Source organism: Amorphotheca resinae, assembly GCF_003019875.1.
Source record: "Amorphotheca resinae ATCC 22711 unplaced genomic scaffold M430scaffold_12, whole genome shotgun sequence".
NCBI lineage: Eukaryota > Fungi > Ascomycota > Leotiomycetes > Helotiales > Amorphothecaceae > Amorphotheca > Amorphotheca resinae.
In genome coordinates this window covers 74,359-96,030 of record NW_020194482.1, presented here as the reverse complement: position 1 = coordinate 96,030, position 21,672 = coordinate 74,359, and the positions used below count along the sequence as shown (strand labels likewise).

The window sequence follows — 21,672 nt, the reverse complement described above, 5'->3', positions numbered from 1 at the left end:
GGGGAATAGAAGAGTGGGGTATTTTGCGGGCGAGTATCGGAAATGCGAACGAGATATCTTGCGACACAACACAACCAACAAACGCATGAAAGCTGGCTTGAACAATTGCCAAGTAAGGTCCACGAACGAGTGAGACAGACGAAGTAATAATGAGAAGAAGAAAATTCTGAAGCAGGGAATCATATCTGTTTGCCCTAAACGAAGATAACAGCAGAACAACGGTGAAGGATGCTTGCCAACTCCTTGCTCTTAGCGAGGAAGGCCTCTGCCCATCGGCGACAGACCTGCACTGTTCAAGGTGATTTACGTAGTATATCCTGATCCGGCGGTGCGTGACCACTGGTGAATGTCCATTTCGGCAAAGGAAACCAGTTGGAAGCAAGCTCGGCGGTTGAGGTCCACGCCCTTCGACGACAAGGTTGGAGAGTCGGGATTCGGGAGACACCGCTCTACCGGAGTAATATGGGGCCGATTAGTAATGACCTATCTAAGGTTAAGTTGGTTAAGCTTTTGACGGCGATGTTCAGGGGCTTCTTCTTCCTGCCGTCTTTTCGCTAAAGCCCCCCCCCCCCCTATAAAACCGATGAAAAAATCTCCAAGAGAGGTCAAGAGCTTTCACGAGACACGCACCAAGAAGGTTTGGAGTACGATTATTTCTGCATGCCTTTGAGCTACACTAGCTAGCCATTCTCCTGGTATACATACCTATCCGAACTCCTCCGAAACCTAACCGCGATATTACCTCCCCTCTTTTTCTCACAACTTGCTGTTCTCCTTCACGCAGCACGCCCCACCCGCACCCCCCACAGCAGCTTCGCCATTGGCACTGGTAAGCACACTCTTATTGAAGCTCTGCACACTGGGCGGGACGTCCAATGCGGGGTTTTTCTCGAAAAAGTTCACCGGCTTGAACGAGACCTTAATGATCTCGCAAGGCATGACGGGGAAATCCTCAACCCTAGGGACATGATTGATACCAAATTGGACCCAGACAACAATGTCATCATCCAGCACGTTATCCTTGCGATCGGCCCAGCTACGGACACCAGTTCCACCACGAGATTGGTTGGTGTACTTCCCTCCCGCATATAGCTCGTCGTCCTTGTACGAGGTAACGTAGATGTTGTGGTCGGCGAATTCAGCCCGCTTGAAGTGGAAGCTATCCTTATCCGCCAGTATCTTTTGGAAAGGAGGAGCGTGAATCTTGTAGGCAACTGGTTGCCCGTTGACGGGGTTCCTCACCGCGGCATTTTGGATCTTGAAAGTGCGGTTCGCATCAAAATCCAGATCGTAGCCTCCAGACGTTGTGATCGGTGTCTGGGAAACAGAATAACCGACGCCGTGGGGATTGAAATCAGAGCGTGGCATGGGATGTGCCTCATCGAAGACAACACGGTTGGCGGGTCCGTCGATCATGGGGTCAACGCGAAGAGAGAAAATGTGCTGGTGGTGAGAGGCAAGAACGCCTGGGTGTACGACTGTGCCCCATGGGACGGAAATACCCTCGTCGATAGGCTGGGTTGAGAGGATTCCAGTTGCCCGGACCTCGTACATGACTTCTCCAGCTTGATTGAATTGGAAGGCAAGAATGTATTCGTAGTTCGAGACTGTGATGATGGACTGCAGCACCAGTTCTCTGTTTCTGACTACCGCAGCACGGCCAGTTCGGTAGTTAGTGTGTTTCCACCCGATGCCGTTGTCTTGTTCGTGGATGCAGATAACATTTGGCATATCAAGCGGCTCTCCCTTGTCATCATTGAGAACAGCCGACAAGTAATGGATAGATCCGAGACAGTCACACCCCAGCTGCAAGTTGTTGGCCATTATACCAGCTCCTGCATCACCAAGATCGAAAGCGGCCTTTTTGTGGAATGGGTGACGGGGGTCAGCGTAGGGAATGCTCATATCTGACAGTGAGAGTCGGTAGAAGAGGGGACGGCCGGCATAGTGAACGTCGTACAAGACCATTCCCTCTCGGATGTTGAAGCCAACCTTGAAACTCCATTTTTGCCAAGTGACCGTGCGCCCAAGTTCACTGAAATTGCTAATCTGGAATGAAGCACCTTCTGGTTGGACAACATTCAAAGGCTTCAGATCAGTCCGAAGAGTCTGAGCCTCTGGGATGTACTCGTTGGGCGGTTGGACCTTGTAAGGAGACGGTTCCTTGATAGTATGGTCAGCGCCAGTGGGGAGGATATCAATCCGAGTAACTTTCATAGTCTCAGCACTGATGACTGGTGAAATGCTGAGCGGCATCGCGTAGTGGTTGCTGTCCGCTTCGCTGGAGTTGTTTGGATCACGGATGTAGAGGAAGCATTGGAACATCCGCTTTTCATCCGTGAAAAGACCCTCATTGACTCCATCAGAGCCTGTAACGTCAGCAGTGGCTTCGCTCGTGCTCCTAACGTTGACTTACCGTAGATCCAAGGGTCGCTGATGATCACAGTACCCTCTGGAAGTTGAAGTTTTGCGATCTCGGCCTTCACCCCTTCATCCTCCAAGGCAATCTGTTCGACTCTGATGATCTCTTCACCATCGGTGTTGCTGTGAATGTTTGGTCCCAGTCGAAGGTTGCTCTCCACCTTGCCGAGGCTCAAACTGACAATAGCTTCATGAAGCTTATCCTGTCCAAATATTAAAGAAGGTTCAAGGAATCTTGGGGGGATTATTCATGTCTCAACTGCTACTCGAATCAGTGTTTGAGAAGCCACTCACAGTATTTCGGATATAGTAAACCACGAAACTCCTCCGCTCAATATTAGGAGTTGGCTGACCGGCATGTTCAGCTGCCAAGAATGGGGTAAGGTCCGCTTTGTTTGGCTCGCGGAGAGTGATGCTCTTGAACTGAATGTCCGTGTTCGAAGGCCATAATCCCTTGATGAGCCGTGCACTTTCCGAGATCTCAGCGGCCGTCAATGGACCGAGAGGATGTTGAAGGGACGAGTTCTTGCCTCCAACAAGAGGAAGAGGAACGGGAGCATTCTGGACAGACATTGTGCAGAGCGGTCACGGTCTGGCTTGATTTTTCAAGAATCAAAATGGAGGTGAACTTGAAGGGAGGGGGGGGGGGATGTGGCAAGGGCCCCTTATATAGATGGCTCTGCGATAAGGCTCGGGGCAATTGATCCAGGGTAATTCGGAATTTCGGATATCGAGGATACTAGGTTTTCGATACCCGATTCACCTAGTGTCACCCTCGCATGGGCCTTCCAAAAAGAGTTAACGCGGGGCACCTTCAGCTCCGAGGTGACTTGTACAAATAATGGCCCTATCATGGCCTTCATCTGTGCGTGTGTCAGGGCCGATATCCCACGGAAGCTCTCCTATCGACACAGAAAAGATCAAGGTAGTCCGGGCCAGATACGATGATCCGAGCCGGGCAGCAGACAAGGGAAAATGGGCTGAAGAGTGGGATGTGTGTGTGTGTGGAATCATGAATGGAATCATAATGGACACCTATAGGTACTGCTGGTGTAGAGATAGCCGTCTGCATGAAGCGGGGCCAGTGGAGACGCGGGATCTGGGCCCGGACGGGTAAGAGACTCGGTCCGCAATCTTCGGCGAAGAGCCGCCCGGATATATGTCATCATCTCGGCTGAACCTACCTAGGTACCCGGTTACCCGGTTACCCGGCGGGATTCGGATACTCAGTGCATACCCGGTGACCCGACCTTTGACTTTGAGGTGCCGAAGCCACCCGCTGTTTACCTTAGCCATGAATGGTTCCTTACAAAGAGCTCAGCTCGGCTTCAGTTTCGCGGACAAAGATTTGATGACGCGAGCGCGATTGATTCATAAATCGGATTCTCACATTACCACCTTGTCCGGGCTACTCCCTCACGGCTTACTGACACCGATATACTATGGCCTTGTTATCTGAGATGCCAGATCTTGAAGGTCGAGTGCGCTTTTCCTATGTCTACCTTGCCTTGTTGATGGAAGCAGCGGCTGTCGGTTCTCTGCAGGGCATAACGTGACTACCCAACTCTTCACAGCATGTCAGTATGCCAAACTTTGCTCATGGTAAAGTAATGTCTCGCAAGCCATCTTGCCTTTTCACTTCCACCGCCATGTTCTTCCGACTCACCTAGAATAACCACCCTTATTTTTATTGGGAATGCATTCCGTCTTTGATGCATCCTCCCCTTCAACAGCATGAATAGTCGAAATGATCTCGGCGAACGTATTGATTCTCAGCCTGACTTGCGCCGAATACCAAGCACATGCGACCTCCCAAGCCTCGTCCTTCCACCTCGCCGGGCCTCTGGTAAGAGCAGAGAATCCCAGTCCTTCGCAAGACGCTCTAAAAAAAGCGACTCGGAAAACAGCGATGTCCTTTACATGATTCAGGGGAAAAGACCCAAACGACGCGATCGCTCTCTGTCCTTGATCAGCAACAACTCTGCTCGCAGATTGGATGGACCATCGGACAAGGACGCAGACTGCGAGGAATATAACGCTGAAGATAATGAGGCCGAGAAACTCTCTGGGGGCATTATCGATCAGGAAATATTTGAGTGGCAGTATGTGTGTCGCACAGGTCGTCCATATTGGTGGTCTCCCGAATCCAAGTATAAACGTCTGAATAGGCTCGGACAGAATCTGGCAAACAAAACAAACCCACGAACCTGGAGAGAGGTTGACGATGGGCCAAAGGAAGAATACACAGCCAGGCGCCGAGCAGTATCTGACAGTTTTTTAGCTGATCCGAACACGGTTGAGGATATGGCGCATATGGTCGCAGTCCGACTCTTGAGCTCATGTTTTACTCTCCCCCCTGATCCCAATACCCGTGTCCCGTCACCAACTTATATCATGTCAACCAAGGACAGAACTCCAAGCCTTCCGGATTCTCGAATGATCAGCTCTCTCAGAATGCATACTGGCTATCGATACTCACCATGTTTCGGACACCAAGCTCGGAACACTTCACCTGTACAACCCAGGTCAGGCACGTATTATGGACCTTCTCCACATCCATCGCCACCGCCCACTGCGCCAGGCGGACAAACTCCAGTCATTGGGACCTCCGAGCCTTCATCTAGGCCTCGTAGAATACATCGGGCGCTGCACGTCACCGAAGGTTCGGCCACAAGTTGCTCCTTGGATAGTCACACCGGTGAGTACCTGGCACCGTACGGAGACAATGTCGATTTGAATCCAACAGTCACAGCAACGGCTTGGTATCGACGACAGGTAGCTGATGATGGCCAAAAAATCTCGGAGGGGGGCCATGAAGAGGATTCTACCCGTCCCCCGAAAACCAACGACCGTATGCATTCAGCCATTCGTTCCGAGCCTCACCACGTCCTCATGCAACCTGTCAAAAAATTGGTGGTAAAGAGATGGCGGACTTTTCGACGACGTATTGGCGGCAGCCTGCATTCTCAAATGCCAGCCACTGCATCCGAGGAGCGATTCATAACGTCGAGTTCAGGGGTGTCAAGTCCGAGGATGAGCAGTGACGCCAAGGAACGAAGACGTCGAGCTCGAGCAAGTGGACATATGGACAGTAATAGCTGCGACAGCACCCCACACTATAATTCGCCTGTAAGCGGTCATCTCAGTCCGAACGAGAGTGGTATGAGCAGCCCATTCTCGATAGATTCTCGAAACCCGTCTCCAAAATTTACACCCACTGATCCCCCTGCCGGGGCGGCATCGTTGGCATTGACTGGAGATCATGTAAATGCTGCCCAGGGCCAGCGTTCAATATCTCTAGATCCACCGGCCTCCTTGGAATCTTCTCACGGTTCTCGAACCCAGAACTCCCCTAATTTGATCTCGGTTGGTAGTATGAACAGCCAGGAAAGATCGGACATAGGGCCAGCTCAACATCCCAACCTGAATTCGACTTCCTCAAGCCCATCACCATCAGTCGTAAGAAGTCAAGCACGGCGGGGGAGGAGGAGTCTGCTTTCCGAGATGTACACCGCCGAGGATTTGGTAGATGACACGAAGGCCAAAGATGGCGACCATAATCTAGATACAAGCATTTTAGGCTCTGCTAGTAGCACACTTTGCCCTACAGAACAGACCAAATCGACCGCGAATATGTCGCCACTTCATCCCAATGCCGACGCCCGTGGAAGTACGTCGAGTGGATCTACGCCACGGAAACAAAGACTGTCCCGGACGAGCATGAGTGGGACCCAAATCTTTAGGACTGGCGATGAAGGTGTGGAGATCGATGGGTTGCCGGTCGGTCCAAGCAAACATCTGTGGGATGGGCGGGGGAAAAGGAGGGAAAGAACGTATCTGTGAGAAAATTCACGAGTCTGCAATCAAGGATCATTAGTAGTAAAAGAACTGTAAAGGATGGACAAAGGATGATTGAACCTGTCTGGGTATCACCATACCATTAACTGGCCCGAACAGGAATCCATGCGTTCAACAGGACAGTAGAAATACAAGATTAGCAGCCAGAAACGCCTTCAAATGCCATTCACCAGGTATGTACTCCCATTCAAGAAGTATGATAAAGCTTCAAGTCATTCCAATCTCTCCATTCATTCCCACCATTTCATATTCTCCTGCACCATCTCTGCCCCTCCCTCGCCCTCTGCCACGTCCAGATCCTTGCTCCTCGTCACCATCACTTGGCGGGACAGTCTCTCCGGAAGCCTGCGTATTACTCGACCCCCCAAACGCGATTGGCCGCAACTCTCGCCATTGGCAGCTCCATACGCCTAGACTCGTCATCATGCCCGCGCTGGCAATCTGTAGCCCCCACCATAGCCAATTTCGAGGAATCGAATGCGAGTACAAGGATGTAATAATGAAGTGGATGAAGTGGAGTGTGAGAGCGAAGTCAGGCACCAGTTTACTGCGGGATATAAAGAAGAGGATAGCAATTACTCTGAAGACGATGTTAGCATATTTTAATGTACGTCAACCTCGAGTTGAAAAGGGCTTGGGGGAAAGGGGGAGGGCTTTTGTACCCAAGGAACGAGTTGAGGAGCCAAACGAAGCCCAGCATCCAGCCTACTGTCGTATCACCTCGTACACTTCTCCAACTAAGTACCAGATCCATATCAAAATGGCTCCCCGCGACCAGCGCCGTGAATAATATCAGCCCCGTCCCAACTGTGTACCATATCGTTTGCAGCAGAATGATCTGGCTCAAGATCTTCAATGGAGGGAGCTCGGTCAGCGCACCAGGTCTCGGGGGTCGGCGACGTCGTGCCATGAGACGTATAATGTGAAAAGTCGAAAACCCTAGCGAGGAATCATTTGCATTGTCATGATCGATCGAAGAGTTGGATGATGTTCGAGTAATAGGAGTTGCCGTTCTTTAGCTGGCTGAGGTCTGGCTCACCGCCACCTTTCTGCCGTCACGTGCTGATCGAGCAAGCTGAATGACGGCGTAGCTCGAGAGTCGATTTACTTTACGGCAAAACACAATCAAGCTGTAAGTTTCCCACAAACACCAGCTGGATAAAATAATATTTAATAGGTCACCGACAGATCGTCTTCGAGCCCCTCGTACCAACTCACCATATCCTAAAATGGGCCTCTTCGGTTTATCAAAAGAGGCATCTCCTCCCGCGCCGAAAATCTCCTCCGATGGCACACCAATAGCTCCCGATCGAAGCCAACGCGCCAGATGTTGGGAGGCAAGAGATGCATACTTTGTGTGTTTGGATAAGAATGGGATAATCGATAGCATTTCAGAAAAAGATAAAGCTGCAAAGACATGCGCTGCAGAAGGGAGAGGCTTCGAGGCTAATTGCGCGTCGAGTTGGGTGAGTGCTTTCTAGCTACCCGTGGAGGGGAAGAGGACATCCCTATGGGCAGTTCGCCTCTTGGGAACCCAAAGTCACAGAAGAAAGAATCAGGTCATTTGGTGCGGGTGGATTGGAGAAGCAAGAACGAGACTGACAGTGGGTATCTCCAGGTCACGTACTTCAAGAAGCGGAGAGTTATGGAATATCAACGGAATCAGACACTGGAGAGGCTAAAGGCTGAAGGAGCACAAGAGATGCCGGGCCAACTAGGCCCCGGGGGCCAGCAGCGCTCATAGGCCGACCCACTACCTTGGGGATTGTACAGTATATATACGCGCATATGGGATGGAGTTGGGGTTGGGGGACATTCAATACATCTCTTCACAGACTCATTGGTGGATCCATCAAATGTTGGGATCCAGATCAAAGTGATGTATACAGCATGTGGTGCCTCCACAGCAAACTCAAAGTCTCATGTGCTAAAATGCACAGGTCCTGCAGAACCGCATTCTTGTTGGTCAGGTCTCAGAAGCCCAGCCGTTTTGGGTGCCAACCTCTCTGCACAGCACATGTACGGAGGTATTGTCCTATCTGCTTGCTACGTTGTCGAGTCTTGTTGCTTTTGTTGCTTTCCGTCATAGGCTTCAAGCGAAAATAAAAAAGAATCCCAGAGATCAGACGTTCCGAGCACCAATCACGAATTATGACAAGGTCAAAAGGGCCCGGATAGATATAATCTCCTTACGATCACAATAGGACGCTAATTCCCCGTGCGCGCCGCTTTCTATACTCAATATTCGGACATAGTATGTTCACCGATGAGGGACCAGATGTGAGGCTCCTTCTTGGTGGCGGGCCTTGTATTATGATCAGTGAAGTGTGCAGTGGATGGACTTAACTTGCCGGTTTTGATCTCCCCTACTACACGGAGAGGGCCTCCCCGCTGCGCCGATAGCTCGGCACAGTTTCGACGGTTGCATGAGTTTGAGAATCACCTATACATTATCGAAACAAGTACACAGATGGAGCTTAGGTTTTTCTACTATCTAGCGATTTTCCTAATCATCTACACAATAACTGAAGTTCTGCATGACCATAGTGAGATGTGTAAGTAAGTCAAGATTAGTCTCTGCTAACTGCTTCAATGTTAAAATTGTTCACGGATTCTTCCAAAACCCCTTCTGTACCTTTATAATTTGCTTGCCAACAATTGTTAATGATATCCTCCATCTCTTGTTCACTTCTCTTACTTTCGTTACTTGAGTGACACTCACGATATTACAGATACGCACATTATTCCAATTTCCGGCACAGACGCAAAACATTTACATAAGTACATTCTGGGCATTTGCAACTAATAAGGCGCTTGCTACGGCTACTCCAATGCTGGACGGAGGGGTCTATTCTCTTGTGGCTTGTACGCAAATGCCTCCGGCAGGTCTGTAGTTAGGATTCAGACAACCGTATCCGTCGAACTGACCTTCCATCCTACCCTTATAGATGGATGGCTCTATTGTGAAGACGAGATGAAAGATAAACTCAAAAATTGACACATGCTATTTGGTGGTGATTGGGTTGTAAGTCACAGTTCTGGAAGAGATTGAAGAGAGGGTGTATTGAATCAATTGATTCCGGTGAATTGTTATCAACTGTTCAACAGGTACGTGTGGCTTACATGGATTCCTTCAGTCCATCATCCATGCTTCTCATATTCGGCACCATCGTCCCCTTTGCGCCACTAGAAAAGTACATATTACCTACCTGTCAAATCAGCCTCCAACTCGGCCTTTTCTTCGATCGTTAGATCGCTCTTTGCTCTTCCGACATCGACGAATAGTGTGATCAAAATTAGACTGACTGCCGCACAGCCGACGCCAAACCAAAAGGCCACCTTGTAACTTCCTCTTAGCCCCAAGTGAGCAGTGCTTGTCACAGCCAGATCAGCAAACCCCAGAAAAAAGCTGATGCCCAGGAAGAGCACACTATTGATCAAGGCTCCTGCAAGCCCCTGCCTGTGCTTCGGAAGGTTCGTTGTGATGAAGACGTTACTAACACTGTAGGTAACATCTACTCCTAAGGTGGCACCTATCATGGCAGGGAAGATGTATGCCCAATAGTTTGGGTTTTCTGGGATAATTGCAAAAAGCAATACACTGACGATAAAGCCGATTCCGGAAAGTACCAAGAGGACTTTTCCCGGGAGAAGATGGAGAGTGAAGCCGCCAGCCATGGCAAGGATAAGGCCTCCTGCAGCCATTGGCGCAAACCATGTCGCTGTTTGCAGAGCATTAACATGCAATACCGTTTCTACACTGCACTTGTAATCAGCTAGGAAGGAACAAACATTATTCAGGCTCAACTTACAAGAAACTGGCATAAAAAAGATAAACACCAAAAACGCCATAAGTGAAAAATAGGGAGACAACCAGAGGTTTCATACATTTGACTCTGAACATGTCGAAAGGCAGCAGTGGAGTGTCGGCAACCCAACCTTCAACGTAAAAGGCACCGCCGAGGACAATGACGCCGAGGAGAAAGGTGATGTAAATATATGGCGTTGCCCAGCCGTTAGGAGCGTGTGAGCTATCGGTGATCGAGTACACGACTAACAGTAGCCCTGGTACAATCAAAAATGTGCCCCACCAGTCCATTTCAACCTTATGATCCACTCGACCAGAAGGAACAGTAAGTAATGCTACAAAGCACACCAGAGATAGAAGAATCGCCCCGAGCCAAAAATACCAGCCCCATGGCAAGTACTGCCCACTGACGCCGCCAAACAATATGCCTGTGCTAAGTATGTTAATAGAGTCGAAGTGGAAGAGGGGACTCATACTTACAAGAAGCCTATAGGCGAACAAGCTCCGTATAGACTAAACACGAGATTCTTCCGAGGCCCTGGCCTATAAATACTACCTAGTAGCATTATTCCAGAAGGTAGAAATGCTGCAGGCCCGAGCCCCTGCAGAGCACGGCAGAAAATGAGCATCAGGTAATTTTGACTAAAACCCCCAATAAGTGACCAGATGAAGAACCATATAATCCCACCTATAAAAGTAATATAGCCACCATATATATCAGCAAGGCGACCAAAAGGTAGGACCAAAGCTCCGGTGACCAAAGAGAAGACACTCGCAGGCCACGTTCGTGATTCTAAAGGTATCCCAAGTGCAGTGCTGAGAGTCGGAAGGATTATATTGAATCCACTGATGAAGTATTCCTGCCAAGGTGAGAAAAGGACAGTTTAGTCATTTTGGAGCCCTTACTGCCATAAACATTGATGCGAGCAGGGAAAAACAAAATCCAACTTCAGCCCACAATGTCTTGAACACGACCGGGCGCTGCCTCCCTAGCCTCTCGATCTCCGCCTGCTCAGGGTGGGAGATGGCACAACTCAGACTGCCATGCCAATCCGTAGACGTTACACTGTCAATCATGGCTCTATCAATATACCCCAACTGCTGGACCAGTAATTGGTAATAGGGCGTGGAGGCGTGCACTGCGTGTGGGATTGGAAGTAGTGCCCACTTTTGGCAAGGAGACGAATGAGAGGAGAGCCGGTGACGTGAAGGAAGATGCAAAACAGAGGTGGCACAAGCTTCACTTCAGAGAGATATAGTTGTGTAAAGAACTGGACTGTACGGTGACAGGATTGAAGGGTGGTTTTATATCCTCACTAAAGGCCATGGCGACTTTTTGTGCCAAATAAACAGCTCAACATGTGGAGGAAGAACAATGACAAAGCAAAGCTTAGTACAAGCTGTAGGTTTTGCCGCTTGGCTGCCCTTTTCACTGGATCTGAGAATAGTGGACTGTGGGAGGTGAACACGGTCCCGATCAAAAGGGCGAGCGATCAGGCTGCTGAAGACGCACTAAACCTAGATAGGGAGCCAAGGTACAACTCCTGCACCTCGCTTACCTAAGCCCGCCCTCATTGCGGCTCTTTCATACTTTTACCGCAGAAGGACTAGCTCAGTCTACTGGAACACCACTAAGCCGGATGGGGAAGCCAAGGTACAGGCGCTGCAGCTCGCTTACCTTACCTAAACCCAACGTCAATTGGGCTCTCACACACCCGACGCTCCCACCTTCAAAACGTGCTGTATGTGAGGACCGTGAGGTCCACTTAGCACAATGTCCCGAGATTCTCGCTCAGGTCAACTCTTGGACATCATTCTCACTCTTTGCCCATGGACGCCTCCTCACACCTACAAGAAGGGCTTGGCCTCCGCATGGCGAGTTTCGAGACACCAACAAAACCATGTCACACCTGCCGGCGGAAACGCTTGAGATGTGATCGATCTCTTCCAGTTTGCAATAAGTGTAATCAGACAGGCCAAGAATGCCTTGGATATCAAGGGCTGTTCCTTTGGAACAAAGGTGTGGCAAGCCGTGGGAAGATGATGGGGAAGACGTTTGAGGACATGAGGCTGAAGAAGATGAAGCTGGCACCGGCCACACCTGGTTCTCTGTCTTCGACCAACACTTGCCAGAAGGTAGGGCCTGTAGTGGTATCCTCCAGGAACGCTGCTCTCTATTCCGACTATCCAGGAGCAGTATTCGCTCAACGTGCTACTCCAGCCTCGGGCGCCTCGGCATCTGCTACCCCTCCACCAGCAGATACTTCTATGCAGTTAATCAGCCAAGCAGAACAAGACGCTCAGGTGTCTCACAAACCCATTGAATTGACTCTATATTGGTCTCTGACCGATCCGCTCTTCCAAGACTTGGATCAAGATTCCAAATCCTATCTTGCGCATTGTAAGTTGGTCGCTCCAACCGCACTTGATACCAGTGGTCTGTGTACTAAACCATATACAAGTCAGTAATTATGTGTGTAAGGATCTTGTGATCTACGATCTTCCCAACCAGAATCCCTTCCGTGATCTCATCCCGTTAACGACAGAGCATGCGGTGCTCCTCTACATCATTATTGCAATCTCGGCCCTCCACATTTCGAATGCTTCCCGGGCAAGTATACTGACGAAGGTCATGCCGTCACCTTCGCCCAACCCCGATCAAAGCATCCAAATGCATGATTACGTTTCTACGAGACTCTCAGAGAATCGACCAACCCATGCCTATCAAGACGCTCTGATGGCTAAACACCGTGCTCTTCAACTCCTTAATCGTGCTCTTAACGAAATAAAACAGGTAAACTTGGACATCATTCTGGCATCTGTACTCCTCTTTATCGAATTCGAGCTTATCGACTCTGGTAAAGATGATTGGAGATTGCATATCAATGGGGCCAGAAGGCTCATTGAGTGTTTGGAACCATTGCCTAATATCGAAAATTCCTCGATGACCTCGCTGCGTAGGTGTTTGGTTTCAAATTACTTGGTGTACGTCGCCCTTCATGATCCAACCTAGACAAAAAGAACGATTAGCTAATAGAAGTCTTTCGGGTTAGATATGACATCCTTGGATCAACTGTGGCATGCTCAAGGGCATCAGAAATACCGCATTGCGGCTCTCTCGATGTTGTCTCGATACTCAGATATGCAGAAGCCAACAACTATCTCTCGTGCCCGGCAATCCTTCTTCAGATAGTACTCTCTGCGCCGCAGTTATTACAAACTATCCCCAGAACTTCAACTATGCAGTTGAAGACTAGCTGCCAGGTAGAGCAGGCTTTTATTCTATTGCAGGCTGCTCAATCTTTTGATGCCCTGGCCTGGGCCACGGCTTTACAGCATATATCGCCGCACAGCGATCTCGAAAATCGCAGACATATCGCATCCGCACACAAAGCGGCCGTCTGCATCTACGTTTCTCGTCTTCTTCTATCTACTTCCTTGGCCTCTGAAATTCCTGAGAATCTCGAACACCTGGTGTCAGACATCGTCCATCACCTCTCCTTCATCCCTGCTGGGGACGCTCTCTTTAAGTCCACTTCCTGGCCCACTTTTATTGCAGGCGCAGAGACCAAGGTTCTGGAACTACAAGCCTGGGCGATGACGCGACTTCATGCGCTGTGGGAGCTCCTACCATGGGGCTACATTCGTAGTGCCATGGAGATACTGGAAGTGATATGGCAGAAGAGAAGCATTGCCATGCGCACTGCTACAGACACTGTTGACTGGGTTCAGGAACTGAGAATGCTAGACGTTAAATTGCTCATTGCGTAAGAGTGATATATAGTGCTGGCCGCGTCCAGGAAGACAGAGGGCTTGATGCAGCGAGCGCAAAACCAGTGAGGTTGATAAGACCACGGCAAGAGTTGGGGGCTTGTCCATTGTTTGCAAAGCAGTGATGACTAAAACTCATCTGAGAATACCCTATATTCAGCAAGGGACTCAGAGATCTAGTCATTTCCTTGTTTCATCATACGGCGGCTTAACAATGAGCGAGAACATAAACCGGATAACCTCATCTAACCTCCGGAATCTCAGTTTTGGGACATTTGAGACAGCTGTTTATTGAATCCGAAAATAACGGGTCGTAATCGGAACTTGTCTTGCCCGTGTTCAGTTTTATAATCGAAAAGCAAAAGTCCCCCGTGCGGTAGGCCGAGCCATGCGCCTGCGCTATTCTCGTGCCGACGATTACCTAGAGCATAGGATGCCTGTGCGGTTCGGCGCGTCTCTTAGACATATCCGGGAACGACTCAACAGCGCATTACAGCTTCTCGAACACCAATCTCTGGAGGACTTAGGAAGCTTTGATGGTAAGTCTACGGGGCTGTTTAATGATTATAGTTATCCACTCCTGATTATGTACAGAGGTGTACGTAGAAAGCCCTCTCGCGCCACATATCCCACCATTTCAAAGGTCCCCTACCTGAAAACAGACCCACCTGATCAGCCCAATTCTGCCGGGTGGTTATTGTATGTGCCGTCTATCTCCACAGGCCTCAGGGGGAGCGAGTACGCCTTACGCTCTTGTAAAGGAACCATCCATTGTGGCTGCTGTTGTGAATCCAATCTCTTCCTGCGAAGATAAACTGTCGCGAACACGCCAATAGCAGCCACCAAAGAAACACCAATCCCGAGTCCAACCCCAAGCCCAATCTTGCTACTCGTTGAAAGCCCGCTGGATTTGGTCGATACGCTGGAGGGTGGGGCTGATGTGATTGATGGTGGAGTCGATGTGGTCGACGGTGGATCTGTCGACGAACTCGAGGCTGTAGAGGTTGTAACTGTCATTGGTGGCGCAACTGAAGAAGAATATGAAGGTTTGGGTGTTGGCAAAGAAGTTCCGCTGCTCGAGGAAGAAGGCAGCGTGATATTGAAGTAATGAGAAGTGAGGGACACGGCTGACCCATCACCATTTACGGACAGGGGCCCATACTGGAGCCAAAGGAAGAACACAGAGGATTTAGTCAAATCGAACTGGAAATTTAAACCGCCCAGTTGAATTGAGTTACTGCTCCCGTCTCGGTTTCTGGAATTGTTCAGTTGGTTCTGAGGATCCAAAGAGGAAGAGTCGCAAATATACCGAAGATGGAGGGACCCCTCAGAGCAGCATCCTCATCTAAGATTTGCTGCCACAGTGCAATCGTATAGTTCAAGTACGTCGTCGTCCATTGGATTGCCTCAGTCTCCCCGACCGTCCATACCGGATTTGTTGAAAAGTCAGGCTGGTTTTTTACTGCTGCGGGCGGGTTGAAAAAAGTACCAACACTTTGTGCAAATACGAAACTGACAGCATCTAAGAGGAGCAGAGCCAGTAGCATCATCTTGCTGATTTAACAGCACGGGAAGTGTAGACAAAATGCGAAGAGGGAGGATTTTATAAGGGAAGACTTTTACAACGGTACACATGAAAAGGATAAGGACTCGAAGTTCGGAGATTTTTGGGGGGAGAACCAACAGTAAGCGACGGGTACACCCAGAGCCTGCATGCAGCACTGGCTGTAGAATTTATGAGTATCAAAAGCTGTAACATGTTGCCATATGGGGGGTTGCAAATAATGTTGGCGGCACAGCGTTAATCGAGGAGGGGAGAGCGTTTACTGGCGGATCACTCAAGATGACATGCAAAGCGCTTATCGCTGGGCGCAAAAGGAATAATTATAGGGGTGGCGCCAAAAGCCGGCCCATCACCATGCGCCCGTCGCAACTAGGATCATTCTCCATCATTCCAGCTCTTCATCCTTCCCCTCGGCAGTCATGCCGTTGGCTTTTCCGCCATGCGCTGCGCACTCCAGCGCACCACCCGATCTTTTATATATGACACTATACGAAGACATGTATAGATTGCAGTCTTCAAAATGCTCCGTCAAATGTTCATGCGCGGGCCTTCAAATCCCGTTGTTATTGCGGTCAGCGTCTCCTTGATCCTCATCTTCCTGCTCGTCCAGTTCGGTCGCTCGAGTGTTCAGGCCAAAGCTTCAAACTTCCTCTCAATGGCAGGTTCCGATTCCAATATTGTTAACGATGTCTTCAATACCACCCTCGGGGTTAGTTATCTTCTGTTCTCCCCCGTCTCTCCTCGCCTGGCCTTCCGAACTGACCTTTCGCGCACGGCACAGTTTGAGAAAATCTTTGTCGTCGGATTGCGAGCCCGAACAGACCGTCGAGATGGAATGGTCTTATCAGCGGCTCTCAGCAACATGAATATTGAGTTTGTAGATGGGGTACGTGGAGAAACCGTGTTGGATAAAGCGATTCCATCTTTAGAGGGGCATAGTCGCATGGCAGACCCGGTAATAGGATGCTGGCGCGCACATATGAATGCTATCCAAGAGTTCGTTTCTGCCCTCTTCCATGCTGCCACAGTCAGCTAATGGTCTGCGAAATAGAATGGTCCGACTAAACAATCAACGGCTCTGATCTTGGAAGACGACGCGGATTGGGACGTGCGAATAAAAGAGCAGCTCCACGACCTTGCACTTTCATCTCATGCCCTTACACAACCCCTATCGCACTCTCCCTCTTTGTATGCGGACTCCACGTATCCCACTCCCCCGGATGCCTCCTCTGTACCCGCTTCCGACCTCTCCTTCGACAACCTCCCATCTACTATACCACCCAAACACTCCCCCTATGGAGATAACTGGGACTTTATCTCGGTTGGTCACTGCGGCATGCGATTCCCATCCTCATCACTTCCCTCTGCCGAAAAGATCCCCGAGGGACGCGTGATCCGCAACTCCGACCCAACTGTCCCTGAAAGACATTACCTGAAAACCGTTTCTCCTGTCGACGACCTCAAAAATGAATATGCGAATCATACACGAGCAGTGCACCATGTCCAAGAAGGTATCTGCTCTCTCGGCTACGCTATTACCCAAGCTGGTGCTCGAAAGCTCCTACATGCTATCGGGCTCTTGGATGTCACAGCGCCATATGACATCCTCCTGAGACAATTCTGCGAGGGCTCTCAGGGAAGAAAATATCACAATTGTTTGACGGTGCAACCATCGCTGTTTATCCACCATCGACCAGCTGGGTCAAGGAGTGCTGAAAGCGATATCTCAGATCATGGTAAAGGCTACAGGGAGATTGCACATACGGATGTACTAAGATGGAGTACGCGGATGAACTGGGATATTTTGTTAGAAGGGAGGATGGACTTTGTAGATCAATGGCCTGATGCTGCGTAGATGCATGTTACTGAAAGGGAGGGGGGAGAAAAGGCATGTGACAGGACGGACTAAAACACCTTTCAGAGTAGAAGGAATATTATAAGAAGGATCTAGAATGAATACATCTTGTTCTATTTAATACAAACGCGACGCGGCACGTGAAAGAAAATAAGATTACTGGCAGAAACTATTTAAAATAGGAAGCGGTGGCGGGGACTAGCGGCGGGTCGGGCCGGGGTCGGGCCGCGGTTCTCGGATAGGGAAGAGGATATACACGTGCTAATCGTTTGGCTATAGAACGTACGTAGACTTGAATTCCACAAACGTGCTGACCGTGTCTTGCTCGTGGCTGTAGCGGGTAAGTAGACTTGAACATTAGTGCATCACAGGTGTATTTCGCCCTATATTTATTCAATAATTCAAACGCAGACTTCTAAAGAATGACAGTATACGACTGACAATGAATTTGCTACTGCTCTGTTTCGAAGGTCCTCGTTTAGTTTCTCTTCGTAGCAACCGCTGTCTAATGAATTTTGTGTCGTATGCACAGACTCCTTCTTTCTGCTTTTAGAAGAGTCAACAATAACGATGTCACTCGTAATGCTACCACTACTCAGTCTCAGCCTCTTACTGCTTCCATTGCATCAACCGGTCTGAGCCCTCTCAGGCAAGCTTACTACTCCAAGTTCTGGACAGTTCTTCGAGAAGTCCCACAACGGTGTATCTGGACCGCCTGTCTCTTCCAGAGAGCCCAGCACATCAATGGGAAACAGCCAAAACCCAAACGCAGGCTTTACAGCCGTTTCTAGGTCCTCATTCTTGTATCGTTCGGATTGCGCGCCTACCGGGAACTTGTAGTCTGACATCTGAACGAACGGAGGGTGCTCAGAGTGCTTAACCCCATTCCATAAGTCGTCTTCCTGCTGTAGAAATTTCCTTGCGGTCTCGACGTCTGATATTCGTTCATCCTCCCGTGGCTCAAAAGCTATGTACCATTTATACTTGATGCCAGGAGCGGTAATACCAAATTGGTCGAGTCTACGGTGCCACAGGCGAATTGTGTCTCGATGGTCATTCATCCCAATGTATACCTGTTTCAAGTCTTCGCCAATATGACGCGGATCGCGAGGCAAACGATCAAAAGTCGGTAGGTTGACTTGTATCGGGAAAGAGCGGTTATAGACAATTTCAGACGTTGGCACGCCGTTATGGGTGCCCAAGATCTGGCGGCCAGCATGGGTGGTCGAGAAGAAGAAGACCTCATCGAGATTCTCAAGAAGACCTTTAAAAGATTCCTTGGGGCCTCTGTCAAGATCCGGATCGGAAGGTTCTATTAGTTCCAAATCGTTTGCTCGTAGGTCATTCCCCGAGACGACCAGATTGCGGAGGCCGATGTGCCGGGGATCGTAAGTCGTCTTTAAGAGGTGCAAAAAGTTGAATAGTGTATTCTTCACCGACCATTCCGGGGTGATTCGAAGGAAGTCGTGCTCGGGGTTGAAATAGAGAATTCCGGGCTTCATGCCTCCCGCAACTGTCCTGAGCCAGCAGGGGAAACGGACCCGGTAAAATGACAAAGCTGCCTCTCTTGCCTCCCTGTTAACGCGAAACATTTTGCTCAAGGTTTGGTGTCCATCAGCAGTAGCCCAGAAACGCTCGCCATTGCTGGCAAGCCGGCTCATTTCTGCTGCGTCGGTCGTTGGCGCTGGAACAATGCTAGGGTCCTTGAGATGCAGGCGAATGATGCGTGAACGTTGCAGCGCAGACTCCCATATCTGCTGGCGAAGCTCTTTTGGAAGCAATTTTCAGTGTTGCAACAGTGTTTGAAGTCTAAGAACTGTGAAGATAACTATGAGGATGCTGATGATAAGAAAGCAGATTTGACGACTGATGTATACTTCCTTTGTCCTCTTGATCTGGCGTGTAATTGACCACCATCTTCCTTGGTATCTACAGTCCTCATCGCATCCTGAGTATCTGAGCCATGAAGGAGCCTCAAGGAAGTAATCCTCCCATGGATGAATTTGCCGGAATAGAATCTTGCTAAAAGCCTCCCTTGAGGCTTAGAAGTCCTAAAATAAAGCAAAGAAAGGACAAGGACCACAATCAAGGTACGAACGTAGTGCAGACAGGGCGAATCATCCGCAGCAGAGCGGCTGTGGCAACAGGTATTGCCGCATATCGATTAGTGAGGCGGGTTATTGACCTATGAAGCCTCCTCCGTCGGATATTATCTGGGCTTTTTTATATACGTAGTAGACTTCCTGGCCGCACGGGTTGGTCAGTATGTAGTAGTAGTAAAACCCGTAAAGAGCATAACAAATCACTGAAAACTCAAATATCACTGTACCCTACTAAGCCCGCTTACTTTTCTTGGGTAGGACTACCTTAGGGATTCGAAACAAAGTAAGGAATTGGAAAGTACCTTAAGCACCGTACCATTATTTCCTTTCTCCAAGGAACTCTCTCTTATCCCCTCGTTACTGACCAAGTAACCTTCCTCGCGTCCTTCCTGCGCCTCCCGGCCTGCGCCCCGCTTACTCAGGCAGCTCTAAAATTAGGTAGCTGCCAATCCGAGCCGCAAAATCCTACCGACTCCTTGAGTCCTTATACACATCCATCAACCATCCTACTTCCGCACCGATCTTCCTGTTTCACCCAAGACTCAGAGGGCCGGCGCTACAAAACACACCAAATTTATTGGAAAAAAAAAAGAAAGAAAAGAGGAAAAAAAAGAAAAAAAAAAAAAGCAGACAACAGCCATGGCAATTCACTCCCCACCCCATCAGCAGCCCTTTATCCCCGATCAAGTTCAAACCGATCGATCCAATTTCCACTGCTTTCCTCTCTCTCTTTATCATTTTCCAATTTCAGTTCCAATAACAATAACATCCTCCACCAATCTTCTACATCCCTGAACTCGCCAACATGCATTTCACCAAGTTTCTCACCACCATGGCATTTGCCAGCCTTGCCATCGCTGCTACTATCCCTAACGGCGCGGATCTAGCCGAGCGTGCTCTTGCTAAACCAGCAACTCCTGCCAAAGCACCAGCGGCAGGTCCTCTGGTGGCCGGCACTGGCCCATTCAAGAATGTCAAGGGAACAAAGGCCGCCTGGGCCGACTTGGCTGCTGGACACGGCAAGGGCACGAAGCGCGACGTCGAGAGGCGCGCGGTCCCAGCCGGATTCCTGGGTGTCGAGGTTTTTCAAGGCGGGCACGACGGCTTCGGATCGATCCCCCTTGGTCTCTATACCGAGGGACTCGTTACTTGCTTCGGTATTGTCATCAAGGGTGACGCACCGGCCGGCTCGACCAGCGTCAATACCCGCTGGCTGCTGCACATGCAGGCGACCAGCGACGCCGGCGACTGGACCCCGTTCGAGGCGAAGGTCAGGGCCGCCGGTCTCACGAACATGCAAGGCTACATGTCTGTTCCCAGCCCAGCTGCCGTCGGGACGAAAATTGCCGGCCGAACATGGTCCCAAGCAGACCAGGACTTGAGCACCCAGATGATTACAGCAATGACGACTGCTGTAAGGACTCTTACTGGCAGAGCTCCCATCGTCCACCAGCGCCCTATGAGCCCTCCTTCTTCTATGCAGATCGATGGTACCGGTCAAGTCTCCGCTGCTGGACACAAGCTGTAGGCTGCGCCACGACTCCCCATAGGCGGTTCCTCTGTTTTTAGACCCGCGACGGGGCCGCGTCCAGGGCGGGGCGGTTCCTGGCTAATTGTTAGCGTAAAATAGGCACCTGTAAGGCGTTAGGAGTCAAGTATAAGTTGTTTAGGCTCCCTTCACTTGTTTTATTAGTAGATATAAGGACCTTAAATCCTTTAGAAGAGTGTAGGTAGTTTTTAGGTTAGGGATAGTATAGAACCTCTATCTTTTTACCTTTGTTTTTACGATATATTATCAACTGTTACGCTAACCTAGCCTAAGGCTATACAGAACTTCTACCTATAACTAAACCCTAAGAAAACTATAAATATAAAAGAAAAACCTAGGTTCTACCTATCTTTTATACTTTATATATTGTTCTTACTACTTATAGTAAGTATAGTAGAGCTGGCGCTAGCTTACTACTATCACGATCTGTTACGTGATACTCTAGATGTTACGTACTAACAAATTACGTAAGGAACAAGTTACGTAAGCGGCTAAGCAAGAATCTGTTTATAAGGTAAGAGGTAACCTATAGATAGTACTTTCTCTCTTCTTACTCTTCTTTTCTTCTTAGCTTAAAATTGAATTAGATTAGTATCTATTATAAACGCCTATCTAATAAGATTCTTATAACGCTTATTATATAATTCTAAGCTCTTTAAATACCCTTAGTAGTAACATCTTTCTCTATTAAATACTTATGCTAGGTACTATAAGAGTTTAATCTAAGTTTTAGTATATATATAG

The 21,672-nt window shown here is 49.3% G+C and overlaps 10 protein-coding genes across 10 annotated transcripts; 5 read left to right on the top strand and 5 right to left on the bottom strand.

Annotated features, from left to right (window-relative positions):
• Nucleotides 1-663: 663 nt before the first annotated feature.
• Nucleotides 664-3,053, bottom strand: M430DRAFT_37100 (hypothetical protein). Its single transcript, XM_024867052.1, has 3 exons — nucleotides 2,716-3,053; nucleotides 2,417-2,624; nucleotides 664-2,369 (listed from the first exon to the last, which is right to left on the bottom strand). Exons 1-3 carry the CDS (start codon nucleotides 2,992-2,994, stop codon nucleotides 757-759), a joined length of 2,100 nt encoding a protein of 699 aa, XP_024717243.1. The 5' UTR covers nucleotides 2,995-3,053; the 3' UTR covers nucleotides 664-756.
• Nucleotides 3,054-4,146: 1,093 nt separating this feature from the next.
• Nucleotides 4,147-6,322, top strand: M430DRAFT_61349 (hypothetical protein). The gene has a single exon (XM_024868920.1). The coding sequence runs from the start codon at nucleotides 4,156-4,158 to the stop codon at nucleotides 6,262-6,264; it is 2,109 nt and encodes a 702-aa protein (XP_024717242.1). The 5' UTR covers nucleotides 4,147-4,155; the 3' UTR covers nucleotides 6,265-6,322.
• M430DRAFT_127710 (hypothetical protein) lies at nucleotides 6,317-7,272 on the bottom strand. The gene is made up of 2 exons (XM_024862035.1): nucleotides 6,942-7,272; nucleotides 6,317-6,859 (listed from the first exon to the last, which is right to left on the bottom strand). The coding sequence occupies exons 1-2, from the start codon at nucleotides 7,187-7,189 to the stop codon at nucleotides 6,487-6,489; spliced, it is 621 nt and encodes a 206-aa protein (XP_024717241.1). The 5' UTR covers nucleotides 7,190-7,272; the 3' UTR covers nucleotides 6,317-6,486.
• A 236-nt stretch (nucleotides 7,273-7,508) lies between these two features.
• On the top strand, nucleotides 7,509-8,415 carry M430DRAFT_146398 (hypothetical protein; the record flags this gene model as incomplete). The annotated part of the gene is made up of 2 exons (XM_024863006.1): nucleotides 7,509-7,745; nucleotides 7,898-8,415. The coding sequence occupies 2 exons, from the start codon at nucleotides 7,509-7,511 to the stop codon at nucleotides 8,021-8,023; spliced, it is 363 nt and encodes a 120-aa protein (XP_024717240.1). The 3' UTR covers nucleotides 8,024-8,415.
• A 1,065-nt stretch (nucleotides 8,416-9,480) lies between these two features.
• On the bottom strand, nucleotides 9,481-11,164 carry M430DRAFT_109331 (hypothetical protein; the record flags this gene model as incomplete). Its single annotated transcript, XM_024861271.1, has 4 exons — nucleotides 9,481-10,039; nucleotides 10,092-10,520; nucleotides 10,568-10,947; nucleotides 10,994-11,164. The coding sequence occupies 4 exons, from the start codon at nucleotides 11,162-11,164 to the stop codon at nucleotides 9,481-9,483; spliced, it is 1,539 nt and encodes a 512-aa protein (XP_024717239.1).
• Nucleotides 11,165-11,917: 753 nt separating this feature from the next.
• Nucleotides 11,918-13,858, top strand: M430DRAFT_22321 (hypothetical protein; the record flags this gene model as incomplete). The annotated part of the gene is made up of 3 exons (XM_024864676.1): nucleotides 11,918-12,488; nucleotides 12,550-13,072; nucleotides 13,141-13,858. The coding sequence occupies 3 exons, from the start codon at nucleotides 11,918-11,920 to the stop codon at nucleotides 13,856-13,858; spliced, it is 1,812 nt and encodes a 603-aa protein (XP_024717238.1).
• Nucleotides 13,859-15,069: 1,211 nt separating this feature from the next.
• Nucleotides 15,070-15,408, bottom strand: M430DRAFT_22319 (hypothetical protein; the record flags this gene model as incomplete). The annotated part of the gene is made up of 2 exons (XM_024864674.1): nucleotides 15,070-15,113; nucleotides 15,168-15,408. The coding sequence occupies 2 exons, from the start codon at nucleotides 15,406-15,408 to the stop codon at nucleotides 15,070-15,072; spliced, it is 285 nt and encodes a 94-aa protein (XP_024717237.1).
• A 669-nt stretch (nucleotides 15,409-16,077) lies between these two features.
• On the top strand, nucleotides 16,078-17,277 carry M430DRAFT_108780 (glycosyltransferase family 25 protein; the record flags this gene model as incomplete). Its single annotated transcript, XM_024861233.1, has 3 exons — nucleotides 16,078-16,131; nucleotides 16,204-16,422; nucleotides 16,474-17,277. 3 exons carry the CDS (start codon nucleotides 16,078-16,080, stop codon nucleotides 17,275-17,277), a joined length of 1,077 nt encoding a protein of 358 aa, XP_024717236.1.
• Nucleotides 17,278-17,709: 432 nt separating this feature from the next.
• Nucleotides 17,710-18,846, bottom strand: M430DRAFT_37095 (hypothetical protein). Its single transcript, XM_024867051.1, has one exon. The coding sequence runs from the start codon at nucleotides 18,777-18,779 to the stop codon at nucleotides 17,904-17,906; it is 876 nt and encodes a 291-aa protein (XP_024717235.1). The 5' UTR covers nucleotides 18,780-18,846; the 3' UTR covers nucleotides 17,710-17,903.
• A 1,338-nt stretch (nucleotides 18,847-20,184) lies between these two features.
• On the top strand, nucleotides 20,185-20,907 carry M430DRAFT_30853 (hypothetical protein; the record flags this gene model as incomplete). The annotated part of the gene is made up of 1 exon (XM_024865986.1): nucleotides 20,185-20,907. The coding sequence occupies one exon, from the start codon at nucleotides 20,185-20,187 to the stop codon at nucleotides 20,905-20,907; it is 723 nt and encodes a 240-aa protein (XP_024717234.1).
• Between the last annotated feature and the right edge of the window lie 765 nt (nucleotides 20,908-21,672).